We start from the raw sequence: 18,320 nt of genomic DNA on the forward strand, positions 1-18,320 counted from the left end.
CCAGAAGCTCCTGTGCCCCCTCAACACCAGAAGCTCCTGTGCCCCCTCAACAACAGAAGCACAGGTGCCCCCTCAACACCAGAAGCTCATGTGCCCCTCAACACCACAAGCTCATGTGCCCCCTCAACACCAGAAGCTCATGTGCCTCCTCGACACCAGAAGCTCATGTGCCCCCTCAACACCAGAAGCTCATGTGCCTCCTCGACACCAGAAGCTCATGTGCCCCTCAACACCACAAGCTCATGTGCCCCTCAACACCACAAGCTCATGTGCCCCCTCAACACCAGAAGCTCATGTGCCTCCTCAACACCACAAGCTCATGTGCCCCCTCAACACCAGAAGCTCATGTGCCTCCTCAACACCAGAAGCTCATGTGCCTCCTCGACACCAGAAGCTCATGTGCCCCTCAACACCACAAGCTCCTGTGCCCCCTCAACAACAGAAGCTCATGTGCCCCCTCAACACCAGCAGCTCATGTGCCTCCTCGACACCAGAAGCTCATGTGCCCCCTCAACACCAGAAGCTCATGTGCCCCTTCGACACCAGAAGCTCATGTGCCCTCTCGACAACAGAAGCTCATGTGCCCCCTCAACACCAGAAGCTCCTGTGCCCCCTCAACACCAGAAGCTCATGTGCCTCCTCGACACCAGAAGCTCATGTGCCCCTCAACACCACAAGCTCCTGTGCCCCCTCAACAACAGAAGCTCATGTGCCCCCTCAACACCAGAAGCTCATGTGCCTCCTCAACACCAGAAGCTCCTGTGCCCCCTCAACACCACAAGCTCCTGTGCCCCCTCAACACCAGAAGCTCATGTGCCCCCTCAACAACAGAAGCTCAGGTGCCTCCTCAACAACAGAAGCTCATGTGCCCCCACATAAGGACACTGCCCCCACCAGGTGGGCCCAGGCATTTTTCTTTTTTATACATTTTTCTAAATGTATGATGTGTACTGTGAGACGTGGTGATGACAGTGTCCTTATGTGGGGTCATTGTTCTTGGCAGCGCATCATCCTGTCTAAACAGAACCTGCACTGCTTAGAATAATGGCGGCTGATCCTCACTGTACTAATCTAGTGTGGTGGGCCCTGTATATTCTGTACACTGTGCCCGTCCGTCCTTACACAATGTGCGATGTACAGTACATACAATAGCCAGAAGATGTCCTGGGAGGTTGGGAGTTGGGACATAGACAGATACAGAATACAAGGGTGGAGTAGAGAACCGACCGATCCCTACTCCACCATTGTCTGTGTAGAGACCTGCTCATAACTTCTGGTCACGTGACAAGACAGCAGAGAAGCAGGATGCCGCAGGAGGGATGCTGGCAGAAGGGGCACTGGCAGGAGGGACACTGGCAGGAAGGACGCCGGCAGAAGGGGCACTGGCAGGAGGGACACTGGCAGGAGGGACGCCGGCAGAAGGGGCACTGGCAGGAGGGACGCTGGCAGGAGGGATGCCGTCAAAAGGGACACTGGCAGGCAGGAGGGACGCCGGCAGGAGGGACGCCGGCAGGAAGGACGCCGGCAGGAGGGACGCCGGCAGAAGGGGCACTGGCAGGAGGGACACTGGCAGGAGGGACGCCGGCAGAAGGGGCACTGGCAGGCAGGAGGGACACTGGCAGGAGGGATGCCGTCAAAAGGGACACTGGCAGGCAGGAGGGACGCCGGCAGGAGGGACGCCGGCAGGAAGGACGCCGGCAGGAGGGACGCTGGCAGGAGGGACGCCGGCAGGGAGAACGCTGGCATTGAGGCTGCAGCGGAGGCTTCATACTGTGTGGGAACATAATGGCTTCACTAGGATTAGAATTTCAGTGTGATTTCATATAAAGGACTGGGCGAGGTTAGGGAAGAGGTGAATAATAATGCTGTGAAATAATAATTAGTCTATGCCATTTTTCAGAGATAGGAGGTATGATACTGCATGTAGTGTAGTGGGCACTGGTGGCCCCTGTGTGTGGTGTGGTGGGCACTGTGTTACGTGATGGCACTGTGTGGTGATCCTGTGTGATGATCCTGCGTGGGGATCCTGTGTGTGGGGATACTGTATATGTGGGCACAGTGTGTGGAGATTCTGTGTGTGGTGATCCTGTGTGGTTATTCTGTGTGTGGTGATCCTGTGTCTGGTGATCCTGTGCGTGGGGATCCTGTGTGTGGTGATCCTGTGTGATGATCCTGTGTGTGCTGATCCTTATGTGGTGATCCTGTGTGTGTGCTGATCCTGTTTGGTTATTCTGTGTGGGGATCCTGTGTGTGGGGATACTGTGTGGGGATCCTGTGTGTGGTGATCCTGTGCGTGGGGATTCTGTGTGGTGATCCTGTGTGTGGTTATTCTGTGTGGTGATCCTTTGTGTGGTGATCTTGTGTGGTGATCCTGTGTGTGGTTATTCTGTGTGGTGATCCTGTGTTATTACTCTGTGTGGGGATCCTGTGTGTGGTGATCCTGTGTGGTTATTCTGTTTGTGGTGATCCTGTGTGTGGATCCTGTGTGTGTGGATCCTGTGTGGTTATTCTGTGTGTGGTGATCCTGTGTGTGTGGATCCTGTGTGTGGTGATACTGTGTGTGGTTATTCTGTGTGTGGTGATCCTGTGTGATGATCATGTGTGGTGATCCTGTTTGTGGGGATCCTGTGTGTGGGGATCCTGTGTGGTTATTTTGTGTGTGGTGATCCTGTGTGTGGGGATCCTGTGTGGTGATCCTGTGTGTGGTGATCCTGTGTGGTGATCCTGTTTGTGGGGATCCTGTGTGTGGTGATCCTGTGTGTGGGGATTCTGTGTGGTGATCCTGTGTGTGGGGATTCTGTGTGGTGATCCTGTGTGTGGGGATTCTGTGTGGTGATCCTGTGTGTGGGGATTCTGTGTGGTGATCCTCCTGTGTGGTGATCCTGTTTGTGGGGATCCTGTGTGTGGGGATCCTGTGTGGTTATTCTGTGTGGTGATCCTATGTGGTGATCCTGTGTGTGGGGATCCTGTGTGGTGATCCTGTTTGTGGGGATCCTGTGTGTGGTTATTCTGTGTGGTGATCCTGTGTGTGTGGATCCTGTGTGTGGGGATCCTGTGTTGTGATCCTGTGTGTGGTGATCCTGTGTGTGGGGATTCTGTGTGGTGATCCTGTGTGTGGGGATTTTGTGTGGTGATCCCATTTTTCAGAGATAGGAGGTATGATACTGCATGTAGTGTAGTGGGCACTGGTGGCCCCTGTGTTACGTGATGGCACTGTGTGGTGATCCTGTGTGATGATCCTGCGTGGGGATCCTGTGTGTGGGGATACTGTATATGTGGGCACAGTGTGTGGAGATTCTGTGTGTGGTGATCCTGTGTGGTTATTCTGTGTGTGGTGATCCTGTGTCTGGTGATCCTGTGCGTGGGGATCCTGTGTGTGGTGATCCTGTGTGATGATCCTGTGTGTGCTGATCCTTATGTGGTGATCCTGTGTGTGTGCTGATCCTGTTTGGTTATTCTGTGTGGGGATCCTGTGTGTGGGGATACTGTGTGAGGATCCTGTGTGTGGTGATCCTGTGCGTGGGGATTCTGTGTGGTGATCCTGTGTGTGGTTATTCTGTGTGGTGATCCTTTGTGTGGTGATCTTGTGTGGTGATCCTGTGTGTGGTTATTCTGTGTGGTGATCCTGTGTTATTACTCTGTGTGGGGATCCTGTGTGTGGTGATCCTGTGTGGTTATTCTGTTTGTGGTGATCCTGTGTGTGGATCCTGTGTGGTTATTCTGTGTGTGGTGATCCTGTGTGTGTGGATCCTGTGTGTGGTGATCCTGTGTGTGGTTATTCTGTGTGTGGTGATCCTGTGTGATGATCATGTGTGGTGATCCTGTTTGTGGGGATCCTGTGTGTGGGGATCCTGTGTGGTTATTTTGTGTGTGGTGATCCTGTGTGTGGTGATCCTGTGTGGTGATCCTGTGTGTGGTGATCCTGTGTGGTGATCCTGTTTGTGGGGATCCTGTGTGTGGTGATCCTGTGTGTGGGGATTCTGTGTGGTGATCCTGTGTGTGGGGATTTTGTGTGGTGATCCTGTGTGTGGTGATCCTGTGTGTGGGGATTCTGTGTGGTGATCCTGTGTGTGTGGGGATTCTGTGTGGTGATCCTGTGTGTGGGGATTCTGTGTGGGGATCCTGTGTGTGGTGATCCTGTGTGGTGATCCTGTGTGTGGGGATCCTGTGTGTGGTGATCCTGTGTGTGGGGATCCTGTGTGGTGAACCTGTGTGTGGTGTTCTTGTGTGGTGATCCTGTGTGTGGTGATCCTGTGTGGTGATCCTGTGTGTGGTGATCCTGTGTGTGGGGATCCTGTGTGTAGTGATCCTGTGTGTGGTGATCCTGTGTTGTGATCTTGTGTGTGGTGATCCTGTGTGTGGGGATTCTGTGTGGTGATCCTGTGTGTGGGGATTTTGTGTGGTGATCCTGTGTGTGGTGATCCTGTGTGTGGGGATTCTGTGTGGTGATCCTGTGTGTGGGGATTCTGTGTGGTGATCCTGTGTGTGGATCCTGTGTGTGGGGATTCTGTGTGGTGATCCTGTGTGTGGGGATCCTGTGTGTGGTGATCCTGTGTGGTGATCCTGTGTGTGGGGATCCTGTGTGTGGTGATCCTGTGTGTGGGGATCCTGTGTGGTGAACCTGTGTGTGGTGTTCTTGTGTGGTGATCCTGTGTGTGGTGATCCTGTGTGTGGGGATCCTGTGTGTGGGGATCCTGTGTGTGGTGATCCTGTGTGTGGTGATCCTGTGTGTGGTGATCCTGTGTGTGGGGATTCTGTGTGTGGTGATCCTGTGTGTGGGGACCCTGTGTAGTGAGCTCGGTGCTATACACAGTGCACACAATGACCGCCTCAGCCTGACTCCGGTGACTGTAGTGTGCTCTGCACTTGCGCAGTACCACCAGCAGAGGGCGCTCACGTAACAGCCATTTGTTCTGGGCTCTCCCTCTGCGGCGCTCCTGCGGCTCACACCGGATCTCGCTGGTACGCGTAAGACGCTCTTGCTTTGTTTACATGTTTCCTCTATGATCCTTGTGAAACGTCACGCTCGGTGCGCAGGCGCTTCAGTGTCGAGGCCGCAGCCCCTGGGACGCGACTGGACCGAGTCAGTCAACAAGAGGGACCTGGGAACAGTGCGGGGAGCGGCCGTCCGTCCGTCCGGGGGAGATGCCGCTGTAACCGCCCGGGGCTGGGGGTCAGTGACCTGTGAGCGAAGGACGAGCCTGAGGCCTGAGACCCTCCAGCCATCCAGGGGCTGAGTGACAGGAGGCCAGCACTGTCACTGGGGCCCGGCGGTACCGCAGGGGTCTTTTCTTCCTGATTGCTGTCACAGGGGCCCCCAGTGAGCCCACCCTCCACTGCCCCCCAGTGAGCCCACCGTCCACTGCCCCCCAGTGAGCCCACCCCCCACTGCCCCCCAGTGAGCCCACCGTCCACTGCCCCCCAGTGAGCCCACCCTCCACTGCCCCCCAGTGAGCCCACCCTCCACTGCCCCCCAGTGAGCCCACCCTCCACTGCCCCCCAGTGAGCCCACCCTCCACTGCCCCCCAGTGAGCCCACCGTCCACTGCCCCCCAGTGAGCCCACCCTCCACTGCCCCCCAGTGAGCCCACCCTCCACTGCCCCCCAGTGAGCCCACCCCCCACTGCCCCCCAGTGAGCCCACCCCCCACTGCCCCCCAGTGAGCCCACCCCCCACTGCCCCCCAGTGAGCCCACCCTCCACTGCCCCCCAGTGATCCCACCCCCCACTGCCCCCCAGTGAGCCCACCCCCCACTGCCCCCCAGTGAGCCCACCCCCCACTGCCCCCCAGTGAGCCCACCCTCCACTGCCCCCCAGTGAGCCCACCCTCCACTGCCCCCCAGTGAGCCCACCCTCCACTGCCCCCCAGTGAGCCCACCCTCCACTGCCCCCCAGTGAGCCCACCGTCCACTGCCCCCCAGTGAGCCCACCCCCCACTGCCCCCCAGTGAGCCCACCCTCCACTGCCCCCCCAGTGAGCCCACCCTCCACTGCCCCCCCAGTGAGCCCACCCTCCACTGCCCCCCAGTGAGCCCACCCTCCACTGCCCCCCCAGTGAGCCCACCCTCCACTGCCCCCCCAGTGAGAACCCACCCTCCACTGCCCCCCAGTGAGCCCACCCTCCACTGCCCCCCCAGTGAGCCCACCCCCCACTGCCCCCCAGTGAGCCCACCCCCCGCTGCCCCCCAGTGAGCCCACCCAGCGCTGACCCTGGGGATCTGTGATCCTGACCTCGGGGACCATCCCAGGAAGCCTTCAGATCACAACTCTCGAGTTTCCCTTTAAGGGCCTCGCAGCTCCTGTTAAGGGGGCGGTGGTTAGAGATTCCCTCCCGGGGCCCCGCGTTCTCCGCAGCTTCCATAAATGACCTGAGGCCACAATCTCCCCGCTCCTCCCCAGAGATAAGCGGCGCGTACGGAGCCTGAGCGAGTGAGCGGAGCGGCAGAAAGGCTGGGGCCACAACCCAGGAGAATCGCACACAGCCAGGGGCCACATCCCGGGGGCCCTGTGCAGAGAGGAGCCGGGACAGGATGGGGAGAGGCAAAAGGGACGTCAAGAGGTAAATATCAGCTCATCTGCAGCGGTGAGAACCCCGACCATTACCGTATATTGCCTGCTGTATGGTCGCAGCCTGCAGAGTAAAGCATGGACGTTCCCGTGTATCACGTCTGTCATTGTAGATGGGAGGAGAACGAGATGGGAAATCCTGGCATCCGCCATTCTTTACACTGCAGGCTGCACCACATAGAAATCTGGTTTATTTTTGTGTCTGGAATATGGCCGCTATTGGGGCTGTCATGGGGGTCACCCAGCGGGGAGGGGGCGGCCGCAGGACTCTGCTGGTCGCAGCTTGTCGGCTTCTGCTGAAAGTGAAAGAGCAGTTTATAAACGGCAGCTTATACCAGCCGGCATCGCCATATGCAGGGATCATCATCATCAATGGCCGGGAGATTTACTGGTGAGTCACACGGGTGACTCCGCCACCAGGGACGAGGAGCAGCGGCTGCCACTACAGAGGCGTACACAGCCCCGGGTCACTGCCAAACCGTCCACTGAAAGGGCCATCAGGGACGAGGAGCAGCTGCTGGCACTACAGACACATACACAGCCCCAGGTCACTGCCAAACCGTCCACTGAAAGGGCCACCAGGGACGAGGAGCAGCGGCTGCCACTACAGACGCGTACACAGCCCCGGGTCACTGCCAAACCGTCCATTGAAAGGGCCTCCAGGGACGAGGAGCAGCTGCTGCCACTACAGACACATACATAGCCCCGTGTCACTGCCAATCTGTCCACTGAAAGGGCCGCCAGGGACAAGGAGCAGCTGTTGCCACTACAGACACATACACAGCCCCGCGTCACTGCCAAACCGTCCACTGATAAGGCCGCCAGGGATGAGGAGCAGCTGCTGCCACTACAGACGTGTACACAGCCCCGGGTCACTGCCAAACCATCCACTGAAAGGACCGCCAGGGACGAGGAGCAAATGCTGCCACTACAGACGCGTACACAGCCCCGAGTCACCGCCAAACAGTCCACTGAAAAGGCCGCCAGGGATGAGGAGCAGCTGCTGCCACTACAGACGCGTACACAGCCTCGGGTCACTACCAAACCGTCCACTGAAAGGGCCGCCAGTGACGAGCAAATGCTGCCACTACAGACGCGTACACAGCCCCGAGTCACCGCCAAACCGTCCACTGAAAAGGCCGCCAGGGATGAGGAGCAGCTGCTGCCACTACAGATGCGTACACAGCCTCGGGTCACTGCCAAACCGTCCACTGAAAGGGCCGCCAGTGACGAGGAGCAAATGCTGCCACTACAGACGCGTACACAGCCCCGAGTCACCGCCAAACCGTCCACTGAAAAGGCCGCCAGGGATGAGGAGCAGCTGCTGCCACTACAGACGCGTACACAGCCTCGGGTCACTGCCAAACCGTCCACTGAAAGGGCCGCCAGTGACGAGGAGCAAATGCTGCCACTACAGACGCGTACACAGCCCCGAGTCACCGCCAAACCGTCCACTGATAGGGCCGCCAGGAACGAGAAACAGCTGTTGCCACCACAGACGCGTACACAGCCCCAGGTCACCGCCAAACCGTCCGCTGAAAAGGCCGCCAGGGAGGAGGAGCAGCTGCTGCCACTACAGACGCATACACAGCCCCGGGTCACTGCCAAACCGTCCACTGAAAGGGCCATCAGGGACGAGGAGCAGCTGCTGCCACTACAGACGTGTACACAGCCCCGGGTCACTGCCAAACCATCCACTGAAAGGACCGCCAGGGACGAGGAGCAAATGCTGCCACTACAGACGCGTACACAGCCCCGAGTCACCGCCAAACAGTCCACTGAAAAGGCCGCCAGGGATGAGGAGCAGCTGCTGCCACTACAGACGCGTACACAGCCTCGGGTCACTGCCAAACCGTCCACTGAAAGGGCCGCCAGTGACGAGCAAATGCTGCCACTACAGACGCGTACACAGCCCCGAGTCACCGCCAAACCGTCCACTGAAAAGGCCGCCAGGGATGAGGAGCAGCTGCTGCCACTACAGATGCGTACACAGCCTCGGGTCACTGCCAAACCGTCCACTGAAAGGGCCGCCAGTGACGAGGAGCAAATGCTGCCACTACAGACGCGTACACAGCCCCGAGTCACCGCCAAACCGTCCACTGAAAAGGCCGCCAGGGATGAGGAGCAGCTGCTGCCACTACAGACGCGTACACAGCCTCGGGTCACTGCCAAACCGTCCACTGAAAGGGCCGCCAGTGACGAGGAGCAAATGCTGCCACTACAGACGCGTACACAGCCCCGAGTCACCGCCAAACCGTCCACTGATAGGGCCGCCAGGAACGAGAAACAGCTGTTGCCACCACAGACGCGTACACAGCCCCAGGTCACCGCCAAACCGTCCGCTGATAGGGTCGTCAGGGATGAGGAGCAGCCGCTGTCACTACAGACGCGTACACAGCCCCGGGTCACCGCAAAACCGTCCGCTGATAGGGTCGTCAGGGATGAGGAGCAGCCGCTGTCACTACAGACGCGTACACAGCCCCGGGTCACCGCCAAACTGTCCACTGAAAGGGCCCCCAGGAGGGAGGGGCTGGCCGCTGTCTTGATGGAGGGGACGGCCACTATCGAGGGAGGGGCCGGCCTCTGTGGAGGGAGGGACCATCCTCTGGAGGGAGGGGCTGTCTCGAGGGAAGGGCCAGCCACTGTCTGGAGGGAGGGGCCGGCCGCTGTCTGGAGGGAGGGACCGGCCGCTGTCTGGAGGGAGGGACCGGCCGCTGTCTGGAGGGAGGGACCGGCCGCTATCTGGGGGGAAGGACCATCCGCTGTCTGGAGGGAGGGGCCATCCGCTGTCTGGAGGGGGGCCGTCCGCTGTCTGGAGGGAGGGGCCGTCCGCTGTCTGGAGGGAGGGGCCGTCCGCTGTCTGGAGGGAGGGGCCGTCCGCTGTCTGGAGGGAGGGGCCGTCCGCTGTCTGGAGGGAGGGGCTTGTGCAGCAGTTTATAATGACTCAGATAGCTCATTTAAAGGGCCAGTGACAGCCTATAATCGTGTCATTCAGGCCATCACCCCTGCTCTGTGAGGCTTATAATCGGGCGCAGCGTTGTGCCGCTGACCTTCTGTACTCATCTTGTTTGTGCCTTCTGTCCAGCAGCTGATCCTGCAGGAGCCCCCGCCATGAATGGTAGCTTACCCCTGGAGGGTCCCTCCTCCTCCTCGCCTTCTCCAAACTGGAAGGAGTTCTGTGAAATCCACGCTCACGCTGCTGCTCTCGACTTTGCCCGTCGCCTCCGCGCTTTCCTGAGCGAGAACCCGCAGTATGCCACGCCGGGGGCGGAAAGCAGCTTCTCCAAACGGTTCGCTGAACATTTTGTGGAGCACTTTGAGACGGAGGTGAACAAGACCCACGGCCCCGACGGCCCTTCCCCCACCCGCTGCAGCATCGCCCCGTTCACGGGAGCGCAGACATCCACCAGGGATCTGTCGGAGACCTGCAGCGACTCCTCTCTGGCCTCTCCAGTAGAGACTCAGCCCCAGCAGGACTCCTCCGGCATCACTTCTGGCCTCTCCAGCAGTCAGTCCCATAGCTCAGAGGAATTCTCCATGTCCTCGGCCACGGCCAAGCCGCGCCTGAAGAAGCGATTCTCGCTGCGAAACGTGAGTCGCAGCGTGAGGGGAAGCGTCCGGGGGATCCTGCAGTGGAAAAGCTCCGCGGAATCTCCCACAGACGAGACAGGGGCCAACAGCAACTGCAACTCCTCGGCTGGCGGCAGGGCCGGAGGGGACAGATGGACGCATAGATTCGAGAAGCTGCGGCTTAGCCGACCTCCGGCCCCCAGGGCCGACCTGCGGGATGTCAAGAGGGAAGGGGTCCTCAATTATGTGGTGGCCGAGGAGGTGAACAGTAGCAGCAAACCTCGGTGGCAGAAGTGCCGGCTGCTCCTGCGGAAGGCCGAGACCGAGGGCTACCTGCTGGAGTTCTACATTCCTCCCAAGGTGAGACCTCTGCTTGCTGTCAGTGAGTGGAAACCTTACAGTGTTGTGTGCATGGCGCCTTGTAACCCGGTCTCCTCCGCGCAGGCCGCCAAGCCGCGGGTCAGCATCGTCTGTTCAGCCATTGCTGACGTTCGGACCACAACCCCCCTGGAGATGCCGGATAAAGAGAACACGTTCGTTTTAAAGGTAACCGTCATGGGGCCGCTGGATAACGCTGTGCATGTGACGGGAGCGGGCAGAGCGCCTGTGTGATCGCCGCTCTGTCCGATCTCTGTAGTGACCGTATCCTATATTCAGAGAACAAATGTTGTATATCTCCCTGCAGATAGAGAATTACTCCGAATATATCCTGGAGTCAGTGGACCCTCTACAGATGAGGTCGTGGCTCTCCGACATATACGACTGCATGCTATCCAGGTGAGTGCAAGATAAAGAGCAGAAGAGCGAGTGCAGCTCTGGAGTATAATACAGGATGTAACTCAGGATCAGTAATGTAATGTATGTACACAGTGACTGCACCAGCAGAATAGTGAGTGCAGCTCTGGGGTATAATACAGGATGTAACTCACGATCAGTAATGTAATGTATGTACACAGTGACTGCACCAGCAGAATAGTGAGTGCAGCTCTGGAGTATAGTACAGGATGTAACTCAGGATCAGTAATGTAATGTATGTACACAGTGACTGCACCAGCAGAATAGTGAGTGCAGCTCTGGGGTATAATACAGGAGGTAACTCAGGATCAGTAATGTAATGTATGTACACAGTGACTGCACCAGCAGAATAGTGAGTGCAGCTCTGGGGTATAATACAGGATGTAACTCAGGATCAGTAATGTATGTACACAGTGACTGCACCAGCAGAATAGTGAGTGCAGCTCTGGAGTATTATACAGGAGGTAACTCAGGATCAGTAATGTAATGTATGTACACCGTGACTGCACCAGCAGAATAGTGAGTGCAGCTCTGGAGTATAATACAGGAGGTAACTCAGGATCAGTAATGTAATGTATGTACACAGTGATTGCACCAGCAGAATAGTGAGTGCAGCTCTGGAGTATTATACAGGAGGTAACTCAGGATCAGTAATGTAATGTATGTACACAGTGACTGCACCAGCAGAATAGTGAGTGCAGCTCTGGGGTATAATACAGGATGTAACTCCGGATCAGTAATGTAATGTATGTACACAGTGACTGCACTAGCAGAATAGTGAGTGCAGCTCTAGGGTATAATACAGGGTGTAACTCAGGATTAGTAATGTAATGTATGTACACAGTGACTGCACCAGCAGAATAGTGAGTGCAGCTCTGGGGTATAATACAGGATGTAACTCCGGATCAGTAATGTAATGTATGTACACAGTGATTGCACCAGCAGAATAGTGAGTGCAGCTCTGGAGTATTATACAGGAGGTAACTCAGGATCAGTAATGTAATGTATGTACACAGTGACTGCACCAGCAGAATAGTGAGTGCAGCTCTGGAGTATAATACAGGATGTAACTCAGGATCAATAATGTAATGTATGTACACAGTGACTGCACCAGCAGAATAGTGAGTGCAGCTCCGGAGTGTAATATATCTTGGTTCTGTTTTTTCCAGCAGGGACGGAGCGGATACCTCGGACCTTCCACACATTAACCATTCAGAAAGCATGCCCAGCCGGGATCTACCTCTGATACCTACAGAGAGCAGTGAGCAGCTCTGCCACGGTATGTTACATGGTGGTCCTGGGCGCGTGTACTGTGGAGACCTACGTGGTACTCGGCGATGCCCGTGGGATGACGTGTGACCGCGCTCTCCATGTGCTGATGTTGTGAACTTCCCCATAATCCTTCACTCCTTCCCCAGGAGCCTATGGCGGTCTGTCTGATCGCCCCACTGCCTCCATCTCACCTAGCGCTGTGTCCATGACGCCCTCACACTTTGACTCCATGGAGCTTCTCCCACCAGAGTTGCCCCCTAGAGCGCCCATCGAGGAAGGGGAGAGGACCCAGAACGCCGTCAGCGCCCCCTTCCCTGACCAGGCCGATGGTGCAGGTACGGTCATATTCCAGGAGGACGGTGGAGGATTCGGGCAGCCCGGCCCTAATTCATCTCCTTCTCTGTGCAGCTTCATTCTTGTTCCATGCGGAGCCCGATCCTGGTGACGGGGAGCACCCGCTGTCGGAGTACCAGTGGTTCCACGGGACCCTGTCACGTCTTAAAGCTGCACAGCTGGTACTGGCTGGAGGCACCAATAGTCATGGCGTCTTCTTGGTGCGGCAGAGCGAGACGCGTAGGGGAGAGTACGTGTTGACGTTCAACTTCCAGGGCAAGGCCAAGGTGAGGCCGGGGTTCCCGGACCCCTGATGCTGCGTCCATGCTGTGTACTCTCTGTTATCTCACCTCTCGCCCCTTTCTCTCCTCTCCCAGCACCTCCGCCTGTCCCTGAACGAGGACGGCCAGTGTCGCGTCCAGCACCTGTGGTTCCAGACCATCTTCGACATGCTAGAACACTTCCGCGTTCACCCCATCCCTCTCGAGTCGGGGGGCTCCAGCGACGTCACCCTCATCAGCTACGTTGTGTCTTCTCAAAGGTTACACGGTGAGCGTGCTGCCGGACACTTATTCGGTGACATTTAATGGGAACCTGTCATCACATGCACTACCCCTTTAAAGGCGCCTAAATATTCCAATCCGCGGAGGTCTGACTCCTGCCACCCAACCGCGTGCGGATGCAAACAGCTCCATACATTGTCTAGTGGCCGCTCTCGGTACTGCAGCTCAGATCGCATTTTAGGGGCTGCAGTACTGAGAGTGGCCACTACTCCATGTTCGGCGCTGTTCTCATCCTGCTCTATAGACTGTCTACATCTGGGATCTGCAAGCAGATGATTGGTCGGGAGCCAGGCGTCAGATCCCGGCTATGGAAAGGTCGTCAGTCTCTAAGTAGTGGACAATCCCTTTAATTCTGGCACAGCATTATAATGGATGATGAAGTTTCTAAAGATGTCACTTATCGCGCACTATTAGTGAAGAGTTGGGTCCTCGTTCCCGCTCTTCCCAGGAGTCGCGTTTTTCCCTTCTGGCCCGAGGTCGCATTATTTGCTGCTTCCAGGGGCCCCGTGTGCAGTGAAGTGGGATGCACTGGAGTCTGCTTCACCTGCGCGTGTGCTGGAGGTGACTGTACCTGGCGAGTAATGATAAATCCCAGCCAGGACTGCGTGACTCCTGAGGACACTGGGACCGCCCACTGGACTCTTCACTAGCAACACATGCCGCTGAGCAGGTGACATCTTCAGTTCCCTGTGTGACAGCGGGAGGGGCTGTGATGTGATGGCGGCACCGATAATGCTCCTTCCTTCTCCGTGAGCATCTCTAACGCCCGGATCCTGCAGACGCTGAATATAATTCTGCGTTTTTTTTACATATCTGTGCGGCGTCTGGAGGGAGCTGAGCCCCGCGGGAGGATGGGGAGCGAGGGCCGGTGACCTGCAGGATGGAAGGGGGGAGCCGGGAGGGAGCAGAGACCGGCAGGAGGGGAGTTGTCGGGAGCGGAGACCGGAAGGAGGGGTTAGTCGAGAGCGGAGACCGGAAGGAGGGGGATAGTCGGGACCAGAGACCGGAAGGAGGGGGATAGTCGAGAGCGGAGACCGGAAGGAGGGGATAGTCGGGAGCGGAGACTGGAAGGAGGGGGATAGTTGAGAGCGGAAACCGGAAGGAGGGGATAGTCGGGAGCGGAGACTGGAAGGAGGGGAGTTGTTGAGACCGGAAGGAGGAGGGGGGGGGGGGAATCGGGAGCGGAGACTGGAAGGGGGGGAGTCGGGAGCGGAGACCGGAAGGAAGGGGGGGGGGAGAGAGTCGGGAGCGGAGACCGGAAGGAAGGGGGGGGGAGAGTCGGGAGCGGACACCGGAAGGAGGGGGGGGGTGGGGGGAGTCGGGAGCGGAGACCGGAAGGAGGGGGGTAGTCGAGAGCGGAAACCGGAAGGAGGGGGGTAGTCGAGAGCGGAAACCGGAAGGAGGGGGGTAGTCGAGAGCGGAAACCGGAAGGAGGGGGGTAGTCGAGAGCGGAAACCGGAAGGAGGGGGGTAGTCGAGAGCGGAAACCGGAAGGAGGGGGGTAGTCGAGAGCGGAAACCGGAAGGAGGGGTTAGTCGAGAGCGGAGACCGGAAGGAGGGGGATAGTCGGGAGCGGAGACCGGAAGGAGGGGGATAGTCGAGACCGGAAGGAGGGGGATAGTCGAGAGCGGAGACCGGAAGGAGGGGGATAGTCGGGAGCGGAGACTGGAAGGAGGGGGATAGTCGAGAGCGGAGACCGGAAGGAGGGGGATAGTCGAGAGCGGAAACCGGAAGGAGGGGGATAGTCGGGAGCGGAGACTGGAAGGAGGGGAGTTGTTGAGACCGGAAGGAGGGGGGGGGGGGGAGTCGGGAGCGGAGACTGGAAGGGGGGGAGTCGGGAGCGGAGACCGAAAGGAAGGGGGGGGGGGGAGAGTCGGGAGCGGAGACCGGAAGGAAGGGGGGGGGGGGAGAGTCGGGAGCGGAGACCGGAAGGAGGGGGGGGGGGAGTCGGGAGCGGACACCGGAAGGAGGGGGGTAGTCGAGAGCGGAAACCGGAAGGAGGGGGGTAGTCGAGAGCGGAAACCGGAAGGAGGGGGGTAGTCGAGAGCGGAAACCGGAAGGAGGGGGGTAGTCGAGAGCGGAAACCGGAAGGAGGGGGGTAGTCGAGAGCGGAAACCGGAAGGAGGGGGATAGTCGGGAGCGGAGACCAGAAAAGTGGGGCGTTGATTGTCAGGAGGGAGTGGAGGCCGGAGTTTGGGGTTGTCGGGAGGGAGTGGAGGCCGGAGTTTGGGGTTGTCGGGAGGGAGTGGAGGCCGGAGTTTGGGGTTGTCGGGAGGGACGGAGGCCGGAGTTTGGGGTTGTCGGGAGGGAGCGGAGGCCGGAGTTTGGGGTTGTCGGGAGGGAGCGGAGGCCGGAGTTTGGGGTTGTCGGGAGGGAGCGGAGGCCGGAGTTTGGGATTGTCGGGAGGGAGCGGAGGCCGGAGTTTGGGGTTGTCGGGAGGGGGCGGAGGCCGGAGTTTGGGGTTGTCGGGAGGGAGCGGAGGCAGGAGTTTGGGGTTGTCGGGAGGGAGCGGAGGCCGGAGTTTGGGGTTGTCGGGGGTGAGTGGAGGCCGGAGTTTGGGGTTGTCGGGAGGGAGCGGAGGCCGGCGGGGATGGTTGGAGGCCTCTTCTCGCATGATTTTGCCTTTTCTTCTCTCCCCTCACCTCCATTGCTCCCTCATCCGTCACCTCATCATCTTCTTACTGGGCCCCGTCTGTTCTTTGCAGGCCGAGACAGGGCCGACAGTAGAACGACCGTGTGTGAGGTTCCCCACCGCATCCCAGACTCGCCATCAAACCCCATCTCCATTGGAGCGAATGACTGTATGTAAGTGCTGGTCCTGACCATTCATGCCCCTCTGTGTCCCCCACCACCATCATCCCCCCGGCTGGGAAGGTGACACATTGCACACGCACAATCCGGGGGCCCCAACACCCCACTAGTGACAGCCACATATGTCCTCGCCTCTCGTTAAAGTGGTTGAATTACATCACGTGATCACCACCCCTTTAAGAAGCTACACATAAAGAATCAATACTCGTGACAGCTGATGGTTTGTTACAGTTGTAACCAGTCAGAAAAGTGTCACCCTGATACATTATAACATAGGTGGCCCCTTTAAGCCTAATGTGAAGCCATTATCCCCCCACCCCTTATTCTGTGGTGCCGCCATCTTGTAGGCGGAGTCTGTGCGTTATTAATTCAGGGCTACCTCCCTGATTGGTCGTTTTTTTTTCCCTTGCAGAGGCGGCCAGCAGCCGTAACCCTCCCCCGCTGCCTCCGCATCCATTATCCCGTCACCACAGCGCGGAGGGGACGCTGCAGCCCCCTTGGCCTCCGCTCAGCACCTCTCCCCCGGAGGAACCATCGGCCAGCAGTAGCAGACCCCCTCCAGAGCCCCCCGTCGCTCAACACGAGGAGGGTCCGTCGCCTGCTGAAGATCAGGAAGAAGCCGCCGTCCGCCTGCAGCAGCTCCAGCCAGGTAGCGCCACCTTGGAGGACCCCAGTGATCCCAACGCGGCCTCCAGGGCTCGGGCCGTAAACAACCAGTATTCCTTTGTATGAGCGGAGGTCGGGGGTCACACATCCGCGATGCTGGGGGGGCGGACGTGGGGGCTCCTGACCGGTGAGGCCGGTGGGTTTGTGACGCACGGATGTGTAACTCTTCCTTCTTTTTTGTATCTTTTCTTGATGGTTCCTGCCCCGACACACTAAAACGGAAGCCCAGCACTGGCCCCTGGGTGATCCTGGCAGCAAACACTACACGTAACGGTCACACTACAGGAGAGGGACGACGCTTTCCTTTAGGTTTGGCCCTCATCACCGGTACTTGGTTCTGCTCGGACCCCCAATAATCCTCGATGTCGCCCCTCTGTGTAGACGTTGGGGGGGATTGCGCTCTGATTCCTCCATAAAGGAGGTCACTGACCACAATAGGAAATGTGGGATTGTCTCTTGGCCGCCTCATGGTACGGAGCAGAGGCGACATGGGGCACGTCCGGGCAGAGCCCCCCACCACACGGGTGCGCTATATACAGGGGACTGATTACTGTGCGCCCACCCATTAACCCCCGCGTTGCTGAGAAGCGAGGTACGGCCCGGGGATGCCCAAAAGGTACTGGGACGGGACCAGCTATAAGGACATTTCCACGTCACTTCATGCTGAGATTCATTGATTTATACTGACCTGTGTTTCTCATCCTCTAGTCACAGCTAGAGCTGCATTCATAATTCTGCCTTCCCGTCTGATCTTGGGGGGTGGGGTTAATATCTCATCACCGGAGGTGAGCGCTCCGCCGTGACAGGGTGACGGATGCCGCTGCAAAGCGTCCATTAAAAGTTTTCTTTTTTTTAACCAGCAAATATGAGAATTTGGCAGTGGAATTGCGACCGCAGCTTTGGATGTTACCAGAGTACTTTGGTACAAGAGAAAACGAATCGTCTTACCCTGTACGAGATCCTCGGGGGCGGAGTCTGCGGTTTCCACCAATGACTGCGACAGAAATGTAATCTTTTCAATTGTTAACGAAACGGTACGCGAGATAATAACGGGACGGCGGGGGGGTCCGCGGACCCCTCACTATAGGACGCTGCGACCTGAGACTTCACACCCTAAAGGGCCACATCCATTTTTTATTTTTTTATTTTCAGGCCAGTGTTAAAGGGGAAGTATCTCTTTTTATAAACTATAACCTACCATCCCCCCTCCGATTCTGGAGTATATACTTTCTATTTTTATTTTTTTAATACTTGCCCCTAATTCTTAGACAATGCCAACTCGCTATGTGATGAGCTGCAGCACAGGGCCCATACCAGTCACTGCCACTAGAGGGGGCACTATTCCAGGAGCAGAGATCAGGGAGGCACCAGGTTTCGGACGTCACCTGTGGCCCCTGGACCCTTTGATTTAGGATCTGATGGTCGCCGTGATGGGTAATCAATGACCCGATCCGTCTGCCCTTTCAGTGGGATGTGGAGTCTCCATTTTTTGACAAGGTGCGCATATACACCCCCCTCCTGGCCCCTGACACTACAGATATATACATATATCCCTCCCCCCCCCCCACTTTTTATTAATCCTTTTTTTTTTATTATTTATTTTTCTACTGTGTATTAGAATAGGATTTTTTTTTTTTTCTCAGAGGTTTTTCTGTTTGTTCATTTGGCATTTGTAAAGCGTATTTACCTTTTAAGATCTAAAATATATCTTTAAATTATTTATTATACCAAGAAAAAAAAAACAAAA

The 18,320-nt window shown here is 57.5% G+C and overlaps 1 protein-coding gene across 3 annotated transcripts; it reads left to right on the forward strand.

Moving 5' to 3' along the window:
* The first annotated feature begins 5,028 nt into the window (after window positions 1–5,028).
* SH2B1 (SH2B adaptor protein 1) lies at window positions 5,029–18,320 on the forward strand. Of its 3 annotated transcripts, none has more exons than XM_069734832.1 (11): window positions 5,029–5,173; window positions 6,397–6,556; window positions 9,650–10,494; window positions 10,579–10,680; window positions 10,820–10,911; window positions 12,099–12,208; window positions 12,348–12,536; window positions 12,610–12,821; window positions 12,912–13,083; window positions 15,802–15,901; window positions 16,320–16,471. In XM_069734832.1, the coding sequence occupies exons 3-11, from the start codon at window positions 9,676–9,678 to the stop codon at window positions 16,336–16,338; spliced, it is 1,815 nt and encodes a 604-aa protein (XP_069590933.1). In that variant the 5' UTR covers window positions 5,029–5,173; window positions 6,397–6,556; window positions 9,650–9,675; the 3' UTR covers window positions 16,339–16,471. The 3 variants fall into 3 exon arrangements, with proteins under 3 accessions (XP_069590933.1, XP_069590935.1, XP_069590934.1); XM_069734834.1 differs by having other exon boundaries at window positions 5,045–5,173; window positions 12,102–12,208; window positions 16,320–18,320; XM_069734833.1 differs by having other exon boundaries at window positions 5,048–5,173; window positions 9,653–10,494; window positions 16,320–18,320.

This window comes from Ranitomeya imitator, chromosome 7 (genome assembly GCF_032444005.1).
Source record: "Ranitomeya imitator isolate aRanImi1 chromosome 7, aRanImi1.pri, whole genome shotgun sequence".
Classification (NCBI taxonomy): Eukaryota; Metazoa; Chordata; class Amphibia; order Anura; family Dendrobatidae; genus Ranitomeya; species Ranitomeya imitator.

Excerpts from the sequence above, each read along its gene's own strand:
- SH2B1 (XM_069734832.1), top strand. The coding sequence starts at position 9,676 with ATGAATGGTAGCTTACCCCTGGAGGGTCCCTCCTCCTCCTCGCCTTCT. Across the intron at positions 10,912-12,098 it reads TACGACTGCATGCTATCCAG|CAGGGACGGAGCGGATACCT; the intron begins GTGAGTGCAAGA and ends TGTTTTTTCCAG. Across the intron at positions 12,209-12,347 it reads CAGTGAGCAGCTCTGCCACG|GAGCCTATGGCGGTCTGTCT; the intron begins GTATGTTACATG and ends CTCCTTCCCCAG.